Source organism: Mercenaria mercenaria, chromosome 19, assembly GCF_021730395.1.
Source record: "Mercenaria mercenaria strain notata chromosome 19, MADL_Memer_1, whole genome shotgun sequence".
Lineage (NCBI taxonomy): Eukaryota > Metazoa > Mollusca > Bivalvia > Venerida > Veneridae > Mercenaria > Mercenaria mercenaria.
In genome coordinates this window covers 46,064,330-46,090,182 of record NC_069379.1, presented here as the reverse complement: position 1 = coordinate 46,090,182, position 25,853 = coordinate 46,064,330, and the positions used below count along the sequence as shown (strand labels likewise).

General features: G+C 33.4%; 1 protein-coding gene across 3 annotated transcripts; it reads left to right on the top strand.

Annotated features, from left to right (window-relative positions):
- On the top strand, positions 1-25,240 carry LOC128551227 (fibrinogen C domain-containing protein 1-like). 3 transcript variants are annotated; one of them, XM_053531913.1, is made up of 15 exons: positions 2-73; positions 1,659-1,744; positions 2,619-2,666; positions 2,836-2,915; positions 3,531-3,596; positions 4,860-4,989; positions 5,671-5,793; positions 5,984-6,154; positions 8,158-8,328; positions 8,704-8,865; positions 10,974-11,104; positions 15,934-16,030; positions 17,840-18,001; positions 19,434-19,707; positions 21,589-25,240. In XM_053531913.1, exons 2-14 carry the CDS (start codon positions 1,732-1,734, stop codon positions 19,697-19,699), a joined length of 1,620 nt encoding a protein of 539 aa, XP_053387888.1. In that variant the 5' UTR covers positions 2-73; positions 1,659-1,731; the 3' UTR covers positions 19,700-19,707; positions 21,589-25,240. The 3 variants fall into 3 exon arrangements, with proteins under 3 accessions (XP_053387889.1, XP_053387888.1, XP_053387887.1); XM_053531912.1 differs by lacking the exon at positions 21,589-25,240 and having other exon boundaries at positions 19,434-21,302; XM_053531914.1 differs by lacking the exons at positions 5,671-5,793; positions 21,589-25,240 and having other exon boundaries at positions 1-73; positions 19,434-21,302.
- The last annotated feature ends 613 nt before the right edge of the window (positions 25,241-25,853 follow it).

The window sequence follows — 25,853 nt, the reverse complement described above, 5'->3', positions numbered from 1 at the left end:
AATTAGGATGTAACTTAACTTGCGAACACATCACCAGGAATATTGTTCTGTGCATATAATTTATACATTTTAGGTATGTATGCGCCTCTTTACATTTATTAACGCTTTAATCTATTTCAAAGGAAAAAAATAATTTATCCATTTTCCTTTCTTGATTTAATATATATTTACATATTAGTTTATTTTAAATCTAAATCTTATCTTTGATGCGACCAAATTTTCAAACAAAGCTTCTTTATTCGAGATTAAAGTTCATAGACTTTGATATAATTTATGTCGAATAGCATTTATTCTGTTCTATCGGGTGTTGTTTGCAATATGAAGGTCGGATGAAATCGTAAATGTTGATATTGAAAACATTACTTAGTTAAGAAGGACATGCTGTAATCATATCTTTTAAGTTTAAATAACATTTCATGACAACAACATCATATTTTGTACAAATATATGTAAGCAAATATTTTAATAAGCGTTGAATGGTTAAATTTATGAAAAGTATCTTATAAAAGAAATTGCATGAGCGTTCACTAACAATTTATTTTGAGTGATTAAAAACTGTATTGCCTTATGTTAGTAACGGTTCTTACTTTAAGCTTTGTATTAAATAAACAGTATACATGTAAACGGTTCCCGCGAAAATATGACATACCTAACTATCATATATTTTGACAAGGATGTCCTTGATCATATTATTACCATCACAAGATGTTTCTACTTTTTCTCTCTCTTCTTTTAACTGAAAAATAATCACAACAATTGTAACGCAATACAGAGATCTAAAATAGTGTAAAAATTGAGTCTGTAATAAATACCACTTAAGGTCAAAGTGTATTCAGCTAATTCAGTACATCAGAGACCTCTTGTTTTTGAAATATAAAATATATATATGAAGTAAAATGTACCTTAGTCTATAATTAATGCACCTTAGTCTACCGCTGTTGTGTTATGATAATAGAAAGTATGAGGAAGAATTTCTGTTCAGTATGAATTTGAGAGAAGTTTGATCTTCGTGCAAAAATAATTTGGTGGGTATTAAATGCTGAACACCTGAGTTGCACAAAGGTCGTTAGGTAAATACGAAGCAATATATTTAGAAGTTCGTTTTCGCAAAACAAAAGCAGGCTCGGTTTGATTAAGTTTGTTCATCAGAGGATCTGAAATGTGCAACACATCTCACGCTCCTTAGCATTAGAAAAAAAAGAAGAATTTTTAAATGGACTCTATGATTCCAAAATCAACAACGAGTCCTATTTTACTTAAGAATTACTTTTTTTTTGTAGCTGCATGATGTAATGTAGTCCAAATTTCATGCTTTCAATGTATGTCTACAACTTCGTGATTTAATTTGAAAGCAAAGCAAAATAATAGCTTGTTTGAGTCTATTGAGTCTGTTCGTGGAAATAACAATTGCTTTAACAAATTCAGACTAGTACAATGTGCATGTACCATAAATTGTAGCAAAATGCAGTCATTATCTTGAGCATACAACAATAACTTAAACTGAGTTCCACTTATTTATACTAATCGACAATTTCTACAAAACCAATGTTAAGAATCTATATTTAAAACAAGGTCAACAACTTTATTATTAAAAATAATTTTAATCAAAAGCATGAATTAGACAGTACAATATAAGAACCTAATACATTTGTTTTCAGGCTGACATTTTCGCAGAGGAAGAATATTTCATTAGAAAATCGCAAGGAGTGTTACACATTAAATAGTGAAGAGATGTTTTTTTCATGTAAGTAATATCTCTGTTATAAAGTATTAATCAATTTGTGGAAGGTCGAGAGGAGTACCTAAATCGTGCACAATGATCTGGGTTCTTTTTTCACACTCGTTAGCTAGAAAGTCGCCATATGACCTTAAACTATATCGGTTTTCTAGATAATAAACATAAAAGAGAGAGAAAAAAAAAAAAGATAATCACAGTCAGTGTATTGTCACAAAGTCAAATAATTAAAGGTTATTAGCTTTGTATCGGGAAATATGCACGAGTTCTTCAGCGGAAATATTGCGCGATTTTAGGAGCACAATATTTTTCCGCTGAAGAAGTCGTGCATATTTCCCGATACAAAGATAATAACCTTTTTATTACATACTCATCTACACGTATGAATATTATGTAAATATCATATATATGTTCAATAGCCTGAATAGGATTGACAATATTGAACTAAATAGAAAACAATAGTGCAACAACACACACTGAACTACGTCACGCACCCGATATGAAATTCAGGCGTCAGTGTATGGAAAAATATTGACGTTTCCGGTACCAGTGTAACTTAACGGGGAATAGAAACGAGTATGTAATAATTTAAACTATGCTATTTCAACCACAAGTTATTTCAAACATGAGCGTCCCATATCTTCAACAAATCTATTAAAGAACACAGTGTCTTGTATGAAACAATTCATAGAGCACACAAGTGTATTCATGTAACAACTGTTCAAATAATGAGATGACAAACTGATTTATATCAGTAAGGAAGGTCTGGTATATTTCATTTCGGTAAAACCTGTATTTATATGCACTTAACATTATATTTGTATAATGTTATAGTTATTTAGAGAGTTATTAGATATTTAGTTTCATAATTTGTTTGTTTCAGATTATACCGTTCTTTTTGCATTTGGGTTGACTGTGTATGGACGAGCATGTACGTATACAGTTTTGATTTTTTGAATGCAAGAAAATATGTTTTTCTAATGTTTCTAGTATACACATAAATGTAAACTTTTTTCTCACAGTTTAACAGTTTATCTTCTAAAATAAATGATTATAAAATTAAGTCTGTACTGCTTAATATTTTCTTTTGCATTTTAAAGTATCACTAGAATGTTCCAGTTGCTCTGGTGTCCAGGACATGCAAGAATGCAACACAACGAGATCTTGCTCAGACAGACAGGTAAAATCTCTAGAATTATATTTAAGCTGCATGCTTTTGACACATACTTTGAACGGTGTTACTATAGTCTGGGTGCCAAGTGGTTTGGAAACACTCTCGTTTTTCAATCCAGAGGTCCGGGGTGTCGGATCCTGGTTTAGACACTGGAATTTTCTGAGACGCCTTTGTCTTCCACTCAACTCAGAGGAAAGTACTGTTTTTTTTTTCAAGAAAGAGGTCTGGAGACCACCAACAGTGTCTAAGAGGATAAATCATTTAAAATATTCACCTTTAAAGAAATGTTTTTTGTTGAATATCCTCAGTCGTTATAAGATAAAGCTCTCTGCTATACCATGCACAATAATAACTATTTCTTTGGAATTATACATTTTTTTTCTGTTGAAATGATCCTGGAGATACAACGATTGTTTGAAGTTAGAAGAAAGAAATAAAAATTCCTATAGATTACTATTGCTATATTTAAAAAATAAAATAATAATACGGTTGTTTGGTGAGACTTACAGTGAATATCACTTAATTTACAATCTTAATATTTTGCTTACATTGATTGTAATTGTTTTAACAATGACTATTTTGAATTTTCAAAGTATTGACATGTTTGTTCATTATATTCAGGTTTGTTACAAAAAACGGGAATATACTGGAAAGGTTCAATTTGACCTCGGATGTGTTGATAAACAAGTAAGTCTTACCATTTCATTTAGCAGTAACACAACAATAGGTGCTTATTTATAAGAATATGCTCAACTATTAGCAGGAGTTGTATTGACCTTCTGAAGTTACGATATTAAAAGTTATAGATACAGGTGCATTTTACTAATTGTGTGCATATGCGATTAATACAAATGTTTGCCTTCTGAAAATAATTACCATTGGCCTCTTTCACTGACAGTCTAAAAGTCCGGCAGGTATGAAAATACCACGAATGTTGTAATTATGATATGATAGTCCATATAACACCTGTGATTTAAATGAACAAGGCAATGCCTCTCCTGTCGGAGTTAAGTTTTGTCATCTGAATTGCAAGATTTCCAAAGGGATGTCCGTTGGAGTTGTATAAAACTATTTCTACCACGTTTTTACATGTTATTTTATTTTGAAATAATGATAGCTGAGAGAAATTAGTCATGTTATGTGCCATGCAAGGTGAATAATTCATTTGTAAACTGTTTGTGTGTATTTAGAACTAAATACCCTGTTTTAAACCATTTTGTTTTAATTTTGGAGCAGACGTTCGATAAACATATTTATACATCCGGAGGGAGACAAAAGATTTTGCAATAAATGATTATGTACCGTATTTATGAAACTCACCTGAATACTTATATATTCATTGTACACTATCAAAGAACCACATCTTGCTAAACAATATTTATGAAACATGCCTGTATTAATTATTATATTTTGATACACAGCATTTATGAAAACACCTGTACACTTATTGCTTATTGTAAACATTTATGAAACAAAGCTGTACGACATAATTATATCATACTGTACAACATTGCTGTTAATCATGTATGAAACACATCCGAACAATTATATGTTGCTGTACAACATATATGCAACAAAGCTGTATAATTACATCTTGCTGAATAATATTTCTGTAACACAACTGTATAATTTTATTATGCTGTGCAAAGGTTATGAAACAAACCTGTACAATAATATCTTGCTGTACAACATCTGCATTATAATACTTTATTGTGCAGTATAATTAATGAAACACGCCAGTATGATTATTTCTTCCAAGAAGTTTTCATACTTTATGCTATTATGGATGAACTAACTGTCTGAGTTACTCTGTCTAAGTATCCATGCACTGAGTAGTTGTCCAAGCTGTTTTTGTCTCCGTATCGGCGCCTTTGTGAATTTTATTCAAAGTCAGGAACCCGACAAGTTTTATATATGTATTACAAAGACATAATTCATATTTTGTTTAAGCATTGTGGTGAGTATGCCAAAATACCAAATGGAACGATGGGTGTGAGCATGGCAGGTGGTCAAACACAGTACTGTTATGAGTGTTGTTCAACTGAAAACTGTAACAGAAATTTGTGTGATCATACACATCGTAAGTACTGACACACGCTAATATACGATAAAACTAAACCTTACTGTAATAAATATTGACTAAGTTAAACCCATCTTAAAAACGGAAAGATAAAGAATCAATTTTTCTTTACATTATAATAATACTATACATATTCATAATTTTAACATGTCCGAAACATTATGGAATCATAATAGTTTCAACTGGGTAATGATTCCTTATTACTCGGACTCTATCATAGACTCCCTGTGTAAAATCTCAAACTTTTAAACTAAAATTGAGGTATTAAATCTATTTAATATTTCAATGAAACTTCAAAGTTTCGCAGTTTGTAACGTCATCTGGACATATGCTGTCAAAAATCTAATTTGACTTTTGAAACAATGTGATATTTATGTTAAAAGTCAATATACATTCATTGTAAAAATACTCCGTTTTACCCAAGAGGACACTGGCAGGTACTTGAAGATGCAGCGCTCTTGTTGGTCAGTTAGAACTCCTGATCTCAGGATAAAGTTATAAATGATGTATTTATAAATATCGTTATCTGCGTCACTTTTCATAGAAGAATATGACGAAATACATTTAAAGCTTGAGCATAAGTATAGCGTCATCTTCTTCAACATAACTGTAGTGTCAACGAAGTGTTAAATACTAAATGATTTCATCAGAAGGCATTATCTTTCAATCTTTTATTTACAGATTCTTCTTGTGTTGATGATGAATCATTTGACTGTGCTTTATTAAACTCTATGTTCAGCATCTGCAAGAATATTGAAAAAGCAAAGCGAATCTGCCCAAAATATTGCGACCAATGCAACGTGGGTACGTGCATGTAATATTTGATAAATTCATTAAAATTACTTTCATTTTAAAGCCAGATTTCAATAAAGCATTCAAAGACATCACCATGGGTTAGATAAAATAATACAAAACCAAATATTCTGCGTTTCAGCAGTGTAAAAAGTAACAATTAAAAATATATATGAAATAATAAAATTCTTTATATTTGTAGTCGATGGGAACTGGTCTCCATGGACGTCATGGTCAGGATGTGACGTCACATGTGACAAAGGAACCCGTTCGCGTGTCCGAACATGCACAAATCCAGCACCACAATATGGCGGTCTTAATTGTTCTGGAGATAGTATTGAATTCAAATTGTGTCACAGGCAACTCTGTCCTGGTAAGAGGAAGAAAATATTAGTATTAATTTTAGCTGAATGTAATAATTAACCGACTTAAATAGAAAATAATTCGTGTTTTATTATCCTTTTAATGAGGCTGGTCTTCTCTGGAAGAATTATTATATGCATGCAAATTCTTTCAGAAGCATTAGTGCTAGATTTCAGTATATAGTCAAACCCCTCGTAACGGTCACCCCTGATCGGCGGTCACCCCTTCCCAACGGCCAGTCTGTGACGCCCCCATCGATTGTTATTCTATTTCATTACCCGCTTCAGCGGTGACCCCTCATCCGCAGTCGGCGGTCAACGACTTTTCCTCGCCTTCGCAGGCACATATTTACCCCTATCAGCGGTCAATCATTTTTATTTGTCCAAAATCTCGGGACCGTTTGAGCACAAAGGACGTATTAGAAAATATGCTTGTTTATTTACCGACGAATTGATTATTTCGCGACAGTGTGATATTAAGGACGTATGCTAGAATTTGGTGCGAAAATTTTCCCAATAACAGAATTTCTTCAAACTTTGGATATTGAAGGACAATCATCTAAGAAACAAAAAAATGCAATAAAAATCATAGGTCACCGGTATCGAAAAAGAGTTATCTGCCCTTGAAAACGGCATTTCCCCCAAAAATGACGTTTTCAAGGGCAGATAACTCTTTTTCGAATCCGGTGACCTATGATTTTTATTGCATTTTTTTTGTTTCTTAGATAATTGTCCTTCAGTATCCAAAGTTTGAAGAAATTCTGTTATTGGGAAAATTTCCGCCCATCTCATATACAGGGAATTCTAGCGTACGCCTTTAATAATAATTATCTGCATAAAAGAATATTTTACTACAAAACACAATTTTTATACTAATTAAATGTGAATATTCTTATATGTCGAAATGTGCGAGCCATTTTCTTTAATTAATATAAAGAGATTAACGGAGGCGTTACCCTGTATTTACTTAGCGAAATGATAATGGAATGAATTTTTAACAATCAGAACTTATAGAAAAGAAATCTTCGTTTTAAATTTTGTGCACGTCTAGAAAAGTTCTTTTCAGACAAATAGTGCCAATTATTTACAAGAAATTAGTATCGGTATGGGTAAATAGGAGAAAAACCTCTTAGCTTCATGATACGTTGAAAAAGTCAGGATATTTTTCAAATGCAGTTTTACACCATGTGATATAAATATAAGTTTAAGAAGTCATATATGTATACTAAGAGCATTTCAGGAATTGCCTTGACTGGAATTAGGGCCTCGGACCTCTGGATTGATAATTAATTGTTTAAAGAGTTTTACCGCTTGACCACAGATCATTAATCTTTCTATGTTATAAAACTTTGAAATACACTTCACTAACTATTTCTGTTTCAGCATGTTCAAAACTTCAGATTTTTATAAAATATTCAATGAAAATAATTCAAATATATTGATTATTATAATGTTTTCTGATCTTATGTCTGAATAAATTTGCATCGAATTGCACTGGGCATGCCATTTTCCTTTTCTATTATAAATGGTCAAAAACACCTAATATTGCTATATACTTTTTGGACTATTATTAATTGTTTGCTACTAGCAATAGAATCATGCGTGTGTAGATATGAAATGAATTCTTGCTGGAGAATATATGGGAATATCTTTTTGTACGTTGTCTACAATATAACACAAACGATTTATCGTTTATGCCAATAGATACTAATTGTTGAACTCGGTATGAACCCAAAATGTGTGTTATAGAAAATATGATTTCTGTTTGAAATAATTGTATTTTGTATATGATATAACGACATAATGCATGTTTGTGTATATTTCATGTTTATTTTCATTGTTATTTCATTCATAATGTACTATGTTGTCATGGTTGTGGGAATTATATTTTTAAACAAAACGTTATTTTAGCATTAAATGAATTCTTTGTTATTTCTATTCATAAAAGAGCATTGAGAAGTAATGTGGATATAAAAAAAACTGTTAACAACTAAGATATCCAAACATTTTGCAGTACATGGGGGCTGGAGTGAATGGGTTGCGTGGAGTTCATGCTCTGCAACTTGTGGGGTAGGGATGCAGAGTCGTACTAGGACTTGTACCAACCCTGTTCCAGATCGTTTCGGAGACCATTGTTTCGGACAGAGTCTTGAAGATAGATTGTGTTATCCAGGACAGTGTATAAGTAATGTATTTTCGAACTTAACAATAGCGCACTGTAACATTGTCTTAATACTATAGAATGAATGTTTATGAGCTAATTATGTAAATAAGAAGTCCAAACTCTGTGTAATATGTTATATGTAAAACGACTAGCTCGCAATAATCTTACCAATTAAATATCTAGCCACTACTTTAAACATGGAAAATTTAAGTTAACAGGTGGAAATATACAATCCTTGTTAGATTTAATATGAACTTTGTAATTGTTTCTAATATTTGATTGTGTATTTTCACAAAGTATTGTGTATTAAAGTTTTACTTTTGCAAACTTAAAATAATTTGAAGATGTAAGTATCGATGTTTTAAAAGTGACTTACTTACTTTCTTACATCTACAGGTGTTTGGTCAGACTGGCAATCCTGGAGTTCTTGTAGCGTAGAATGTGGCGGTGGTTTTCGAACACGATCCAGGACATGCTCGAATCCATCACCCTTCATATCAAAAGGCACTTGCCCTGGGAATTCCACAGATATTGGTTCTTGTGTCCATGTTAAATGCAGTACGTAATACTTTGTAGACATTTATTTGAACCTCTTAATATCTGTTATTGATTTGTTCATGAATTTTTCATAATAAATAAATAAATATTCCTTTTCATGAATTGCCACGATCGAAAGAGTCCTATAAGAGATGAATCTCAAAGCAAAATACACGTAACAGCTTATCTCACCTCTGTGCATATTTGGCGATTAATACGCATTATTTCAATATACCTGATATCAAGTTCAAAATAAGACTAACGGCAGATCTTAAAAGAATATTTTGTATGTACCTAATGTATTTATTTATTTTATTTTGTTGGGTTTAACTTCGCACCGACACAATTATAGGTCATATGGCGACTTTCCAGCATTATTTCATCACGAGCGGGCACCTGGGTAGAACCACCTACCTTCCGTAAGCTAACTGGATGGCTTTTTGACATGAATAGTAATAAATAGAAAATTAGTTTAATCTTGAAGCTCACTGGATATAAATTGTGCAAGTTATTCCATATTCAATCGCTCGATTTGCATACAAGTATGCATTGTTAACCATAAATTCACTCTATTGATGGAAACAAAGGTTCAAGTTACGTCTTTGTTCAAGGTGTGTGGAATTAAGTGTGAGCAAAGGCAATCCATCTTGGGTAGAAACAGCAACAAATTAATGTCTCTCCATGAATAACTTTAATAAACCATGTAATTCAGAGAACAGTTATGTTTGATGTTGGCATAGATCCCTGATATCACAGAAATAATGTCAAGATAATATAACTAGAGCTGTCACAGGAGTGATGAATTATACCCCCAGAATACGGCCTTGTCATAGAAGTAAGCCAATGTCAAAGTTGAACCTCAAAATAAATAGGGGTCATCTGCTGGTCATGATCAACCTCCCTATTAAGTTTAGTGATCCTAGCCCCAAGCGTTCTCAAGATATCGCCCGGAAACGATTTAACTGCTCCGGGTCACTGTGACCTTGACCTTTGACCTACTGACCTAAAAATCAGTAGGTGTCATTTGCTGGTCATGGCCAACCTTCCTATTAACTTTCATGATCCTAGGATGATCCTAGTGTTTTCAAGTTATCGTCCGAAATTGGTTTAACTGTTCCAGGTCACTGTAACCTTGACCTTTGACCTACTGACCTAAAAATCAATAGAGATCACCTGCATGTCATGACTAACCACCCTATCAACTTTCGTGATCCTAAACCCAAGCGTTTTCAAGTTATTATCCGGAAACCGTTTAACTGTTCCAGGTCATTGTGTCCTTGACCCTTGACCTACTGACGTCAAAGTCAAACTTAACCTGTATTTTCTGATGTTACACCTGTGTACCAAAATTTATGATCCTAGGCCTAAGCGTTTTCAAGTTATCGTCAAGAAATGGTTTAACTGTTCCGGGTCACTGTGACCTTGACCTTTGACATACTGACCTTAAAATCAATTGAGGTCATCAACATGTCATGACCAACCTCCTTATCAACTTTCATGATCCTAGGCCCAAGCATTCTCAAGTTATCATCGGAAAACGTTTAACTGTTCCGGGTCACTGTGACCTTGCCCTTTAATCTACAGACCTCAAAGTCGAACTTGACCTGTATTTTATGATGTTACACCCGTGTACCAAAATGTATGATCCTTGGCCCAAGCATTCTCAAGTTATCATCCGGAAACCGTTTAACTGTTCCAGGTCAGTGTGACCTTGACCTTTGACCTACTGAGCTTAACGTCAAACTTGACCTGTATTTTATGATGTTACATCTATGTACCACAATTTATGATCATTGGCCCAAGAGTTCTCAAGTTATCATCTGGATACCGTTTAACTGTTCCGGGTCATTGTGACCAAGACCTTTGACCTACTGACCTCAAAGCTGAACTTGACCTGTAGTTTATAATGTATCACCTTATAATATTACCGCGACAATATCCAGTGTTACCATTTTACAGGTTTTGAAGTGAGCAAAAGATCAAGAAAGGGAAAACAATTCATTCTAGAGTAATTGTTTAAATGTGTTTCAGAGGCTTCATCTCAGTCATAATTTGATAAAATAACGATTAAACTTATTACAGATTGTATAACGCCCTATTACAGATGATATAACAACGCTCTATTACAGATACCGACTGCTATGAAGTACTCAGCAAACAAAACAATGCAGAAAGTGGGGTGTATTCAGTAAAGTTGTGGAAGTCCAAGCAAACGATACAAGTATATTGCGACATGGACACTGATAACGGAGGCTGGACTGTAAGTAGTTAATCGTATCTATTTTCTTTGCATCAATCAGGATATTAGAAAAGCGGGAGAAATAATTTCTGCTGTAGTTGAAATTTCTTATTTCAAAGGAAATAGAAACACACATGCAAGTAGTTATTTATGGCACCTGTCAAGAAAATAGCTTTCCATTGATTGTAGGTTCTTAAAGATATGTGATACCCTCTAGTGAGAAAATAGGGAACCTACCCTACGTTTATGACAGAAAATGGCCTTTTGAAACCTGTTTTGCAACTAAAAAAAGCCCGAATTCTCGAGCCAGTCTCGCTAAATTTTTAAGTATCTATGTAAAGTCTCTATCACAATCTAAATGTTTCCAGAGATAGCCATATAACACTTTAAGAAAACTATATAGTTTTATCAGTATCATAAATACAAAATTACTTGACAACAGAAAAAACCCCAAAGAGTAATACAAGGAAATTAATGAAATCGTAAAACGAAATATTAACAAAGAGGAACAAATCTGTTAGGACTAAACGCTTATTGAGAACAGGAATTAACTACTCTTTAAGGACGGAAGAAGAAAGAAACGTAAAACAAAATAGAGCAAGAAGAAAGAGCTAAATATTCAAAGACTGGATGAAAATGAATTTAAGTATTGCAATTCATTTCTTATGTATTGGGCATATAATTTACTAAAACCAATCAAATAACATATATAAAATGAGTAAGAGTTCCTTTACATTTTCCATCCAAAAGAAAATTGAGAAACTATTTAGCTCTAAATATTGGAAGTGGTATTTAAAGAAAACATATGAAATCATAAGCAGCAAAACAATCGAGTTTCTGCTGTATTTATGGAATTTTAATTTATTCGTTAAACTTCCAGTCAGTTTTTTATCAGTGTCATAAAGTATAAGAGAAGGTCAAATGACATATAGAAGTGCGTTGTTGAATAAGTTATATATGAATGATGGATAGTGTATCATTTACCTTGATGAGCTAAAATATAATTACGTAGGATCATAGGATCGCGATGTTAGTTGTTATATACCCTAAGATTAAGCTGTAATAGCATTTACATTATGTTAGTGACAGTGTACAGATTGAAATGCTAACTTGTGAAGTGGGTTTTGAAAATTGCTTTTATCATTTCATAATATGAGAGTATAGTTTCGTCAAAGGGTAACAATATTGCTTGTTACTTACAAATACTAATTAATATAAAAGGTAACAATTCATATACCTTGAAAATATTAACTAGCCATAGAATCCAATTCTAATACGCAGTGTCCAAATCTTGTCCTGGTCAAATTTAAATACAATCAGTATTAATTAGAAATTTCACACACAGTTCAAACTGAATTTATTATATCTAAAGAATAGAAATTCTCTCTTTTAAATCCAAGATTTTTATGTAAATCCATCAAATGTTAAATGTCTTAGCTTGCAATATTTTGCTGTTTTACGTAGGTAATAGAATAGAAATCCTCTCTTTTAAATCCAAGATTTTTATGTAAATCCATCAAATGTTAAATGTCTTAAGGTATTAGATCACTGATAGAGAACCTCCTTTTTGAAGAGTATTCAATTCCTACAATAAACCTACTCTTACTGCAATTCTTAGGGGGCGTAGGTTCAAGCCCTACTGGGACCAAATTTTTTCCCCTTATTTTCCTTTTTTCTAGTAAGATTTTACTTCTTTCAAGACTTATTATTGATTTCTTGTATAAAAATGGAAAAAGATGAATCTTATAAGCGATTTCTTGGTGTTCAAAGTGAATTTACTACTTAATTATTTACTACTAATAATTAAGTACTGGTTGAAAATTATTGATACTGAGAACATAATATTAAAAACAGTGTATAATCAAGCATTGGAAGATAGTATTAATGACTATACAAATTGGGTTTCAGATGTTAGAAAACTTTTAAATGACTATGGATTTTTATATATATTTGATCATCCTGAAGGTATAAATAAGCTTTTGTTTTTGAACGAATTTAAATGTCGCGTTATTGACACTGTTAAACAAGAATGGTATGCTAATATTGAAAACAGTTCTGTATTGTATATGTATAAAAACGTTAAATATCTTTTTGAATATGAGAGGTATTTGGATATACTGCCAAGATGCTTTAGATTTTATTTTTGTAGACTAAGGATGAGTGGTCTTCCACTCAGAATACAGACTGGCAGATATAGTAGAAATCGAATTCCTCGTGAGAAAAGATATTGTTTATGTTGCAACAATTTAGACATTGAAGACGAATACCATTTTGTTTGTGTATGTAAATGTTACGCTAATATTAGAAAGAAATATTTAAAAGTAGAATATTTTAGACGTCCATCGGGGTATAAGTTCATACAGCTCCTTAATTCAAATAAAAAAACCGAACTTATTCAATTATCTAGATATGTAAAAGAAGCTCTAACCATCAGAAATGCAATTCTAACTGTCGGACGTTGATATCTTATGTTCATTCTCCACATATTTTCTACTGTATATGTAATTATATTCAAGGATAAAATACTAAATATAAATGATCCATTATGCCATGTTAATTGTCACGTTGATATTATATATGTATAGAGAATATGTAGTATAGCTGATGTACTATGTACAAGTCTTAATAAACTATCTGTTCTGTTCTGTTCTTAAACAGAAGGGGTAGAGTTAAACATCTTTAAAAATATTGAGTTATACGCGGTGAAAGTTCTTTATTTTGCTTTCACTCTTAGATTGTATATTGTGGAAGAAATTTAGTAGGTTTTACGTCTGCCCTAAGGTTATTTTTAAACGGGGTAAGCAAAATTCAAAACAGAAACACAGCATTCGACCTTATTTTTTCAATGTTGAAGTATGAATTCTGTGTCATTAAATCCATTTACTTGAGGCACCATAGAAAAAATAATACTGAAATTTTTATTTTGTGTTTTATGTTTACCAGTAGTTTGATGTTTCTTTTATTAAAATTAATGGTAAAATGAGTTCTCTGCAAACGTATTGGATAGTGGCTATCACTTTGAAATTTGTCTCTACTTGAGTTTGAGGAGATACCATAAGTTATACAAAATTTATAAAAAAAGGTCACAGTAAAAGTTGTTTAAAAATTGCAAAATAGTGCAAAACACGGTTACCTTTCAGAATATACCAAGCATTACTATTAGTGATCTAATACCTTAACTTGAAATATTTTGCTGTTTACCTTAGGTTCAACCTATCCTTTAACAGCTTCCTGTTAAAGATCATGGAAGATTCCAGAACTTCCAACTGTCACCAAATATAAAAAGAAGATTCTGGAAAAAAATCAGAATAACACACAAACAAAATAATATAAACACCCTGTTTATCAGTATTTGTGATGGAACCTTCAGTGAAACCATTGAATACAGATAATGTATTGCCATGGTGACTCAAACTTAAGACAGGCTGCATATAAACAATGAGTAAGCAGTATGAAAAAATAATAAAGTGAAGCATAATTTGTAATGACATGTACAAAACAGCGTATATTGGATACATGTTTTCAGGAATCAAAAGTATTTTGAAGAAACTTACACATTTAAAGAAAATATACTATAAAATGTATTCTGTAAGCACTTTTTTATAATCATTATCTCGCTATCACCCTTCCTAAATGTGTGCATTACTCTTGTTTTCTATTGTTGCCTTATGGTGATTGCGCTGTGGTTTGGTAGCAAGACAGGGGTTATCAGTGCGTTCCAATGAAGTGGAATATTTTTCTTTTGTGAGGTTGTAGAGACAGCCTTATGCTTACGCACTACAAATGAACATCTGACTATTTTCTGAGCAAAGATTGCAAAAACACCAATGACAAATAAAATTATGTTCACATCTATGAATTACCAAAAGTTAAGTATAACTGTTTAAATGGTATTGCTTGAATGTTTGGAAAGTGATTTAATCTGATAAGAAATGCTATTACAATAGAATTTTATTAACCAGGAAATGACCGTTTAATTTTCACGAAAATGTATATACGAGCAGTTATCTAAGACATTTTATGATGTAAAATTTTACATTCTAACACGATCCGCAGCAATTTCTGTATAAACATATAGCGAAATCGCCTATACATGAATCTTTGATAAAATAAGATTGGCTGATACATTTTGCCCCATATGATTGTAACATAAATAATTCTGCTTTTGTTCCATTACATACGAATTGTTTTAGGACCAAGCGGTTGAAAACAACATTTTGTTTTAATTATGATAAAAAGTCATACTGACTTATGTGACGGGCCGTAAAACACATTTTGATCTCTACGAGCGAATTAAATTGGCTCAATTATGATTCAGCGGTGACGTCATAAATGTATAACATAAAGTGTAACGGCATTAATGATGTGATGTCAAACAAAAGTTAAGCACAAGGTCAAATAATGTAATTTGATGATTCTGTTCATAAATAATTTGTGAGCAGTTGGATTACTAGATTATAAATACTTCACAAAATTTTGATAAAAATAAAGGAATATATACACGTTCCGTTGGCTATGCAACACCATGGTGGTAAATTGTAACTGCAAATGGCCTATAACCTGAATGACGTATTATGCTGAAAATGAAGTATTGTAAAATGCCAATTATTTGCGTTGTTAGGATCGAATATGAATATGTTAATATATGTTTATATGTGGATGTAAACAATTTTATCAGTTAATAGTATATGAGCAGTCGTTCTGATGCAAACTATTAATTCACTCGTTTATTACGCATCCTATCTCCTGCCCATATTTTATTAACTGATAAAATATAGGACTAGTTTTATTATTTCTTAAGTAAGAGACATCTGAAACTAACAGATATATGTTTTCCTTCCAATTTATAGGTTTTCCAATATCGCTTTAATGGGAGTGTTGATTTCTACAGAAATTTTACGGAATATGAGAATGGGTTCGGTAATTTGGAGACAGAGTTTTGGCTAGGTAAGTTTTATCTCTTTAAAGTGTTAGAGAAGTCATCTATATATGTACATACAGGAAGACTTTATATACCGTTTGTGACATTGAAGTTAAGAAGGTGAGAAATAAAACTAAAAATGTCTCTTCGGATGGCCTTCATACGTTTGGTAAGCCACAACCTAGCTCTAATTGTTTCCTGTGAGTAAAGAAACTTGGACATCAGAATATTAAGAATAAACTATTGTATGATTTACACCTTTAAGCATTGCTAAACTGAATGTTTACGTCAAATATTTGAACACCTATCAGTGTATAAAGAAGTAACAGACGTGACCAACCTATACACGCGTAAAAAGACGGACAAGGAAAATGATGTAAAGTCTTTGATCTCATACAATGACATGGACCTTGCAAACGCAAAAAATAACTTGGTTATATTAAAGATTGAATATATCTATCCATGCATACAATAGTTAGAGACTACGTAAGAAACAATGGGTTTAGGTCTAAAATGCGACACATGGTTAAATTATGATGCATATGTATGTCAAGTAGCTTACATATTCATCTTTGCGTTCAAAAGTTATGGACCAGATAAAAATGAGATAAAATGTTTGACTACTAATTGTGATCTGACCTTTAAGGTAGGGGCATGGTTCTTCCATGGAACACAGCGTTTTAGTATGGAAAATATTTATTCCAACTTATTGAAATATTCGTCAATTTATTAAAATATGTTAACCCTTATCATGCTGGACACGACTGATTCCGTGCAGTCTGAGCAAGATATGTACTGTTCGCCATTTAGTCCGTATACTTTTGGTAAGCACCCCTTTTAAATAGTAAATGGTACTGCCCAAATTGAAAGGTGGACAAGTTCATTATATATAGTAAGTAGGGTAAGGTTAAATGTTAGACCTCTATGTATGACCTTGACTTTTAGTTAAGGACTTGGAATTTATACATGAAATACTTTCTTGTTATTTTAATCACTTGTACCAAGCTATCTTGGTATCAAAATAATTATAAAGAATTCTAGACCGGACAAGATACGCACTCACGGACACACGTACACACTTTTTGACAGATGTAGCACTATACAAACCCTCAATTGTTAATGGTAAATGCATAAAAACCGTACATTAATCACTGATTAAATTCTTTGAATCTTCAGACAAAAAATGTCAATAGGAAAATTACGTCTTCCTTGTATGACATTTTCAAAATTTTTCAAACTTTACAGAAAACCATGTGCCTGTTGAGCTATATTAAAATTTACGTGCGGAGAATGCCGTAAAGCCTAACAAGAACACATGATCGGATTAAGGTAAAAGACTCGTATTTCTGTATGATTGCATACTCTCGTTAAATTCGGCATTCTTCGGACATTTACAGTATTCAACGCGTGCATGGCTTTCCGTAAAAAACGGATAATGATGAAATCACATATATTTACAGAGAATACAAAGTTTGCCGATTGACATTACGGACCCGATACCTTAGAATTCCGCCTGCAGAGAGAAAAGTTTTCTTATGTTGAACTATTGTTCAAAACATTATCTTGACTTCGACACTCCGGGAAGGCTAAATAGAAACTTGATAGATAAATATCAATATACCGATCTAGTTATAAGAAGATATTCCAAAAATAATATCTTTTGAATATTTCGTATGGTGACTGGTTTTACAGATAGTAGTGTGAAAATGTCTCTTATGATCTATAAACAATGAAAGAAGCTATTACGGACCATTAAACAATGCTTGTAACAGAAAATGCATCAGTTATTAAAAGAACTCGTTTTACAAAATGACATAAATTTTTTCATCATGTAGGTCTTAAAAGTGTTCAGGAAATGGCATCTCAAGGTAAAACTGAGTTAAGACTGGATCTAACAGCGGCTGATGGTACTACTGTTTATGAAACTTTTCAGAACTTCTACCTTGACGAGGGCCCAAACTATACTCTTCATATAGATCCTGGAACGGGCACAGCAGGTAATCAGCTTCTTGATTTTACATTGAAATCTTATAATTTCAAACACTATTCCTGTGTATAACATTTCATTAAAATCTTATCATTTCAAACACTATTCCTGTGTATAACATTTCATTAAAATCTTATCATTTCAAACACTATTCCTGTGTATAACATTTCATTGAAATCTTATCATTTCAAACACTATTCCTCTGTATAACATTCTTTACAATGGGTGATTAAAATAAAAATATGAAATATATCTTGTATGTTCAGCGCAAAAATATCAAATATTTTTTTCATGGGTACGGAACTACACTTGAGTGCGGAAGAAAAGTGATTATAAATAATCGAGACCTGTTATAAAATATATTTCTATAAAGGCACAGTACTTAAAAACTGCATGAACGTAAAATGTATTCACATTAAAACGTAACAAAAATATATAAATGTATTACAATCTTTTAATAACTTCTTTCATGAACACTGTAAAAATGTCTAGCGGGATGTATAGGTAAACTGTTTTAAAAATATTGAAAAGACATGCACTACAGAAACAATTTGTTTATCATGCACCTAAGATCAAACTTATCTTTCAGTTTTTCATTTTCATTTGTGGTTACACCAATCGTGATTTTTTTTGCACCTCGTTTCAGTGACTAGGATAATTCGATTTTACACTAAAAGAAAAATATGCTATATACACTATGCTGCAACAAACACGTACCATCAAATTAAACATTTTATCACAGTACATAATTATGTTTGTTATCTATCAAGATAAATGAGCCGCGCCATGAGAAAACCAACATAGTGGCTTTGCGACCAGCATGGATCCATGCTGTTCGCTAACGGTTTCTCTAATTGCAATAGGCTTTGAAAGCGAACAGCATGGATCCTGACCAGACTGCGCGAATGCGCAGGCTGGTCTGGATCCATGCTGGTCGCAAATCCACTATGTTGGTTTTCTCATGACACGGCTCATATCATTTCTAACGTGTGTACCTTTTACCTTAATATTATCATTAGCAGTGAAAAACGCAGCGAATTCGAAACTCTCCCAGGAATTTCAATCAAAAGTCCAAGTGACCACGTCATCCTATGATACATTATTCATGTTCTAGTTCATCTTAAACAACAAAATTGCCATCGAATGTTAATGAACTCTGGTCTTCACTTTTTCTAACTTGATTATGTAAACCTATATTTGATAGCAATTTGAGCATTCATGCGCAAGTGTTGATTCACGTGTATACATGTGTACGGTACGTGTTTCTTTTTAATATATCGATACATTTTCTGCTATAGTTTTATTTGTAGCGACTCTGATATAACTAGCATCATAGGCTTCTCAAAATATTTACATCTTTATATCGTTTATTTACACATTTCAAAATTGTTTGGAAATGATTCATATTTATCACCCGTTCTTTCTTCTTTTTGTAACAATAGGTGATAGCCAAGGGTTGTCGTATAATAACGGTCACCATTTTTCAACTTACGACGTTGACCGTGATGCAAATTCTCAAAATTGCGCTGTCAGTCGCCATGCTGGTTGGTGGTATAAAAGCTGCTCCTACGTCAACCTGAATGGAGAATATGTAACACCAGGAACAAAGAGAACAAACGGTGAATTGGGTGGAATGGTCTACAATGGTGGAATATTTCAACATACGAGATCGCTTAAAGTCGTTAAAATGATGTTTCGACAAGTTTGAAAATCAAGGTGGCTGAAATTTTATTCAGGAAACGATTTTCATTTCAAAATCATTAAGGGAGTTAACACGTGAATATTTATGACGTATACTCAACGCAAATGACGACACACCGTTTTTGCATGTTGTAGTTTTAAAGAGAATGATTTAGTATTGATACTCTTGATTCCACGAGTATGAAACCTCTAAATAACATCTGCTCATAATCATTCAATATTTGAATAATGTAAAGAGCTTGTTTTGGTATGGTTTTCAGTATATAAGATATCTACGTTCAATTTTTACATGTACATATTTCTTTCCAGATTTGTTTTCATTTTCAATTTTAAAGATATATATCACGCTTGTGTGTGTATGTGTGCGCGAGTGCGTATGTGTGTATGTATGTATGTATGTGTGTGTTTGGGTTAACGTTTATTCAGCAATTTTATACACACGCGGGGACGTATTATTTTATACCACCGGTGTTCGCCGTCTGTCCGTCCATCTGTCTGTCTGTCCGCCCGTCCGTTAGCAATTTCGTGTCCGCTCTGTAACTCTTGAACCCCTTTAAGGATTTCGGAAAAACTTGACACATGTTCATCATACCAAGACAACTTGAAGAGCGCATGTTTGGGATGGCTCGCTTCTAGTCAAGGTTACACTTTTGGTCAAAGGTCATATGACTATGCTTAGTGTCCGCTCTGTAACTTTTAACTTCTTGAAGGGTTTTAAAAACGCTTGACACAAATGTTCACCACATCCAGACGATGTGCAGAGCGCATGCTCTGGATGGCTCACTTCAGTGTCAAGGGAACACTTAGGGGTCAAATGTCCTACCTTCGGGCGTATATTGCTCTGCATTGCGGTGTTTAAAAATGAGGTCTACTTGTAACAGTGAGCACAATACCATATTTTATAGTGCTGCCTCACTGGAAGATCACACCGTAAACACGTGACATGATAGTCACCCAGTCACAATATCCTGACACCGGGCTGGCCAGTCCAAGCACAATCCTCTACAGGCTAAGCGCCAAGAGAGAAAGCTAATAGCACCATTTGTTACTTCTTTGGTCAGCGATCGAACCAACGACCTTCCGTACTCGATGCGGACGCTCTACCACTAGGCTACCGAGGCGATTATTCAGTGATGGCAGTATACATATTAATTAATTACTTATTCCTATATTAAAAAAAATCCAAGAAATATCATGCATTAGCTTCAGCGTTTTCATGATAACATTTTATATTTTTGGGAAAATACTGAAGAATTTATGTTACTTTCATAGATATAGTTTAATGACTACATAATTATTGCCAGCATTAGATTCTAGACTTGTGATTTACCTAATGATAAGATCAATATAAATATATATGGCATAGTTGGTAAACTGAAAAACAAGTTTGACTATTTTATAGGAATTATAAAATTGTTGGTGTATATTTCATAGGCCCTCGGAATATGTTGGTGACCTCACTGTATCGGTCTAATTTCCTAGTAAATATAATGATTACTTACATGCCATGTAAACGGCGTCTGTAGTTAAGAAAAATGAACAAGTTAGAAGTAAAAAACTGTTATCTAAAATACGAATTGATATTAAATAAACTGGTAGAGGAATGTAAATATTGTTATTTCTTAAGTTTATTGTTTCAGCTTTTATTATTCATTCCCGGGCCTTTGACAGTCTATGAAAACCTTCTCTACCACAAAACAAAAACAATAATAAATCATAGTAAGGAAACAAACAACCATAGTTATTTTAAATCTAGAGAGAGATTTTGAACTGCGAAGAGACTTCCATTTGAGCATGGAGACCCGTAGGCACAGCTTCTGGTGGATTAGTTAAAATATTGCGTAGGATCCAGGAAACGGATACATTTTCAAATTTTTCTTTCATTTTCTTTTTCAGAACAATATTTGATACAAATGAAACTCACACCGCAAGACTTCATTTCCTACTACATCTTTAAATATAACCAGCACCAGATAGTGATTCCCAGGTGTTTGAATTAAATGGGACCATGAAAAGTAGAAATCTTCCACACGCGCTAAACTAGTATCCAGACAAAAATGACAATTAAATTGCTTTTATTTTAAGATCGGAATAAGTGATTAAACTAATTTACAAAACTCTTTATCATTAATATTTCCAACAACGCACATTAGAAATAAACTGACTTTCAAAAGCACCGCCGTGAAACCTACTTTCAATTACTTATATTTCGTAATTCAGATTTTATAATATATGTAATTAATACCGTGAAATTGAAAATAACTCATGTCATCAACACAAACATACAGTTAAATTCTTTCCTGTCCCCGCTGGTTGTCGCAACAAATTTAAAGCATTGAACATTGAAAATGCTATCTACGTGCCTCTTAGACAGAAAGTTGTATTATAAACACAGACGAGGTTAAGTTATAAAACCTAATGTAGAAACGGTGCTTTTCACAGACACCAAGAATAAACATCCGATTTCGAATGATCCGTACTGAAATGATTGCGAGAATAACACCTTAAGAAGCGGTTGTTACATGTGTCCGGAAACTGGTCCTGTCTAGATACAAGAACCCAGGGTTTTCACTTCAAAATCTATTCTGACAGTGAGTGATCTATGCGTGACGGGTATTGGCAGTTGAAGTAAATACATTCAAATGGAGGCCGTCTGCTTTGTTAAATTATATTTTAGTTTATAATCTCAGGAATGATATTTAGTAGAGTGAATAGTAAAACACAAGACGTGAAGGAATATTTATGTATGCATCATATCATACAAACACCTTCACTACTTTATTCAAAACTGGCGTGGTGACAATGACAATGAGCTGTATGTTTCTTTTTCAGCCTATTTGAATTTCGACTGCAAATTGCAAAGAAAACACGATTTAGCATGATAAAGAGTGTATAGCTAGTAATCTGTATATTCTCACAATAATTATGTATTCGTTTAAAATATTAATGTAATGGTTCGCAAAAATATTTGCTCGCTACGTTAGCTAAATAGGAAGCGCGCAGATCTACAAACTCTTGAGGTCGAGAATTCAATTCCAGGGTTAGGCGTATGTTCTCCGTGACGATTCAGTAAAAGACATTGTTTATGAAACCATTTGTCCTTCATCTCTAATTCATGTTGAGAAGTTTACAGTTACTTTTGGAGAACAGGTTAGTACTGGTACAGAATCCAGGAACACTGGTTAGGTTAACTGTCCGCCGTTACATAACTGAAATGTTGTTGGTAATAATAAGTTGGATGATGGTTATTACATGTTTGATAGCCGTCATTACAAGTCTGAAGACTATTACAAATCTGTTGGCCACTGAAAATCTGATGACCATTACAAGTATTATAGCAATTACAAGTCCGATTGTCATTAAGAGTCTTATGGTCATTGCAGGTATGATGGTCCTTGCAAGTCTGATATTCATGGCAAGTCTGATGGCCATTATAAGTCTGATGGCCAATCTGATGGCCATTACAAGTCTGATGTCACATAAAAAATCTGATAGCCATTTCATGTCTGATGGCCATTGCAAGTCTGACGGCCATTGCAAGTCTGATGGCAATTTCAAGCGTGTTGCAAGCCTGATGGTCATTGCAAGTCTAATCGTCATTGTAAATCTGATGGTCATTACAAGTCGAATGGTTGTTGTACAGCTGACACGCATCATACGCCTGGAGGAAGTTATTCGTCTCACCACTTTGTTTCGTCTTACGGCAATGTGACAGCCAATGTGTCCCTAATTCTGAGTCACTATTTGTCTAATTTCAATATCCATCTTACAGTCAGTTCACGTTTGGCGGCCATTACTTTTCTCATTGCAATTTGCGGCAAATGGCATTAAACGGTATTCATTCGTTTCACGAAAATGTATCTTACTGATTGATCTTGCAGCAATTCAGAGGCTGATAACAGTTATTTGTCTTACATCTTTTACGACAGCCAATATATATCTCTCTGATGGCCATTCTTCGCCAGATTGTAATTATTCGCCAAACGAAGATGATATATCGTACAGACAATATACTTATAACATCCAGTATGCATCTGACGATAATTACGCATCTGGCAACGGCCATTATGCGCCTTATGCATTTAATAGTCATCACGTTATCTAGATGATATACTTAATATGGATAATCCGTTTTTTTTTCAGTTGTTGGATAATATTTATCCCCATGAGCTGCAGTTAAATAAAACTAACAGCTCGGATACTACTGCTTCATTTCTAGATTTACATCTCTCTATTTACGACAATTTTATACATACCAAAATTTATGACAAAAGGGATGATTTTAATTTTAGTATTGTAAATTTCCCCCATTTAGATGGGGATTTACCCCAGACTACATCTTATGGGATAAATATTTCTCAGTAAATTCGGTTTGCAAGAGCGTGTAGTCATGTTCAGGATTTCAAAGAGCGTAACCTATATATTACAAATACACTTCTTCAACAGGGCTACCGTTATTATAAATTACGTAAATACTTTGCTAAATTTTACTATCGAAATTCAGATTTTGTTTTGAAATACAATAGCAATTTAAAGACACTTCTGCGAGAAGGTACGTTTGTATATCAAAACCTGTTTTTTATGGGAATGTGGTTTACAAACTTCGTAAAATTTTGGGACATGGCAACTTTTCAATTGTATTTAGTAAATTCATTAAACGTTTTATTAAAAGAGATTATGACTTAACTGTTTTGAGACAACCGCATGTTTGGTGTTCAGCCCTTTTACAGTTGGACGCTACGCTTTCCTCTTTGATTGTGTCTGACGGATCAGGTGGAGGACTCTATGATAAGTACTTCTTAAATGCCACCAGGACAGAGCTATTTTGATTTCCGTCTTCTGGCCTGTTTCGTCGGGCCCTTAAGGGTGTTTCTCTTGTTGCTCTGTCTTCTGCAAAGGCATTATGTACATGCGTTTTAGGTTCTTAGGATTGTATGTATATATACAAGAGCATTTTTGTGTTTTACATTACACGCCTTCTGTTGTTGCCTTTGCATATGTTAGGTTTTTACCTGGCGGGGATAACTTTTATTTACACTGTCCTGTGACTTTGGAACATGGTAGGGGTAAGGGTGAGGTTAGGTGCACAATAAATCGGTTTAAGCTCCCCAGTGGTGGTTTTGCGACTGATGGTTTTTCCAAGGCGGTGCACTACTGTGTTCCTTTGTTTGTTTTGTCCTTGTGTGTTTACTTTGTGTGTGTGATATGCGTGTGTTGATCCTGTGCGCGTTTGGGGAGGCTGCGTTTTTAGAACGTGGCTGTCCCTGTTGGATATTCTTCCATGTTTTTATGGCCATAATTGGTTTTACAAAAGAGCATGCGTGTTTCAGGTTTAGCGTCTTTTCCAACAATTTTTTAGTCATATGGACCGACTAGGCAACACCAATTTGCAGTAGGTACACGTCTGTAAGGATACATATATGTAGTACTTTTTGCAAGAAAATGTACGTTATCTTTCATAATATCTGAAATTAATAGCAAATGGTATATTGTTTTCGGACATGTCTTGCAGCATTATGGAGAAAGCTGATCCATATAAAATGGAATGGCAAACAAAACTGATTGCCAATGATAGTGTGATTGCCAATGATAGTCTTATAGCCATTTCATGTCTGGTGGCCATTTCAAATCTGATAGCTATTGAAAGTTTGATGAGCAATACAAAACTTGCAGCCATTAAGTCAGATGATTATTACAAGTCGGGCGCCCATTACAAGTCTGATGGCCAATACATATCTGATGGTCATTGAAAGTCATGACCGTTACCAGTGTGATAGGCGTTATAAATCTGATGTTTATCACAAATCGGATGACCATTGAATGTCTGATGACAATTTCAAGTGTGATTGACATTGAAAGTCTGTCTAACGGCCCTAACAAAATAGATGATCTTTGAAAGCTTAATGACCGTTGCAATTCTGATCGTCATTACAAGTCTGATGACATTTTCAAATCTGATGGTCATTTCAAGTCCCATAACCGTTACAAGTCTGACAGTCATTGCAAGTCTAGCGGTTCATTAAAAGTCTGCCCGCCATTGCAAGTTTGAAGGTAATTACAAGCCTAATGACCATTACAGTTTAAATGTAAGTCTGATGCTCATAAATAAATCTGGGAGTCGTTTCTATCCACTCTAATGACTTACAAGGTTTATTGCCATT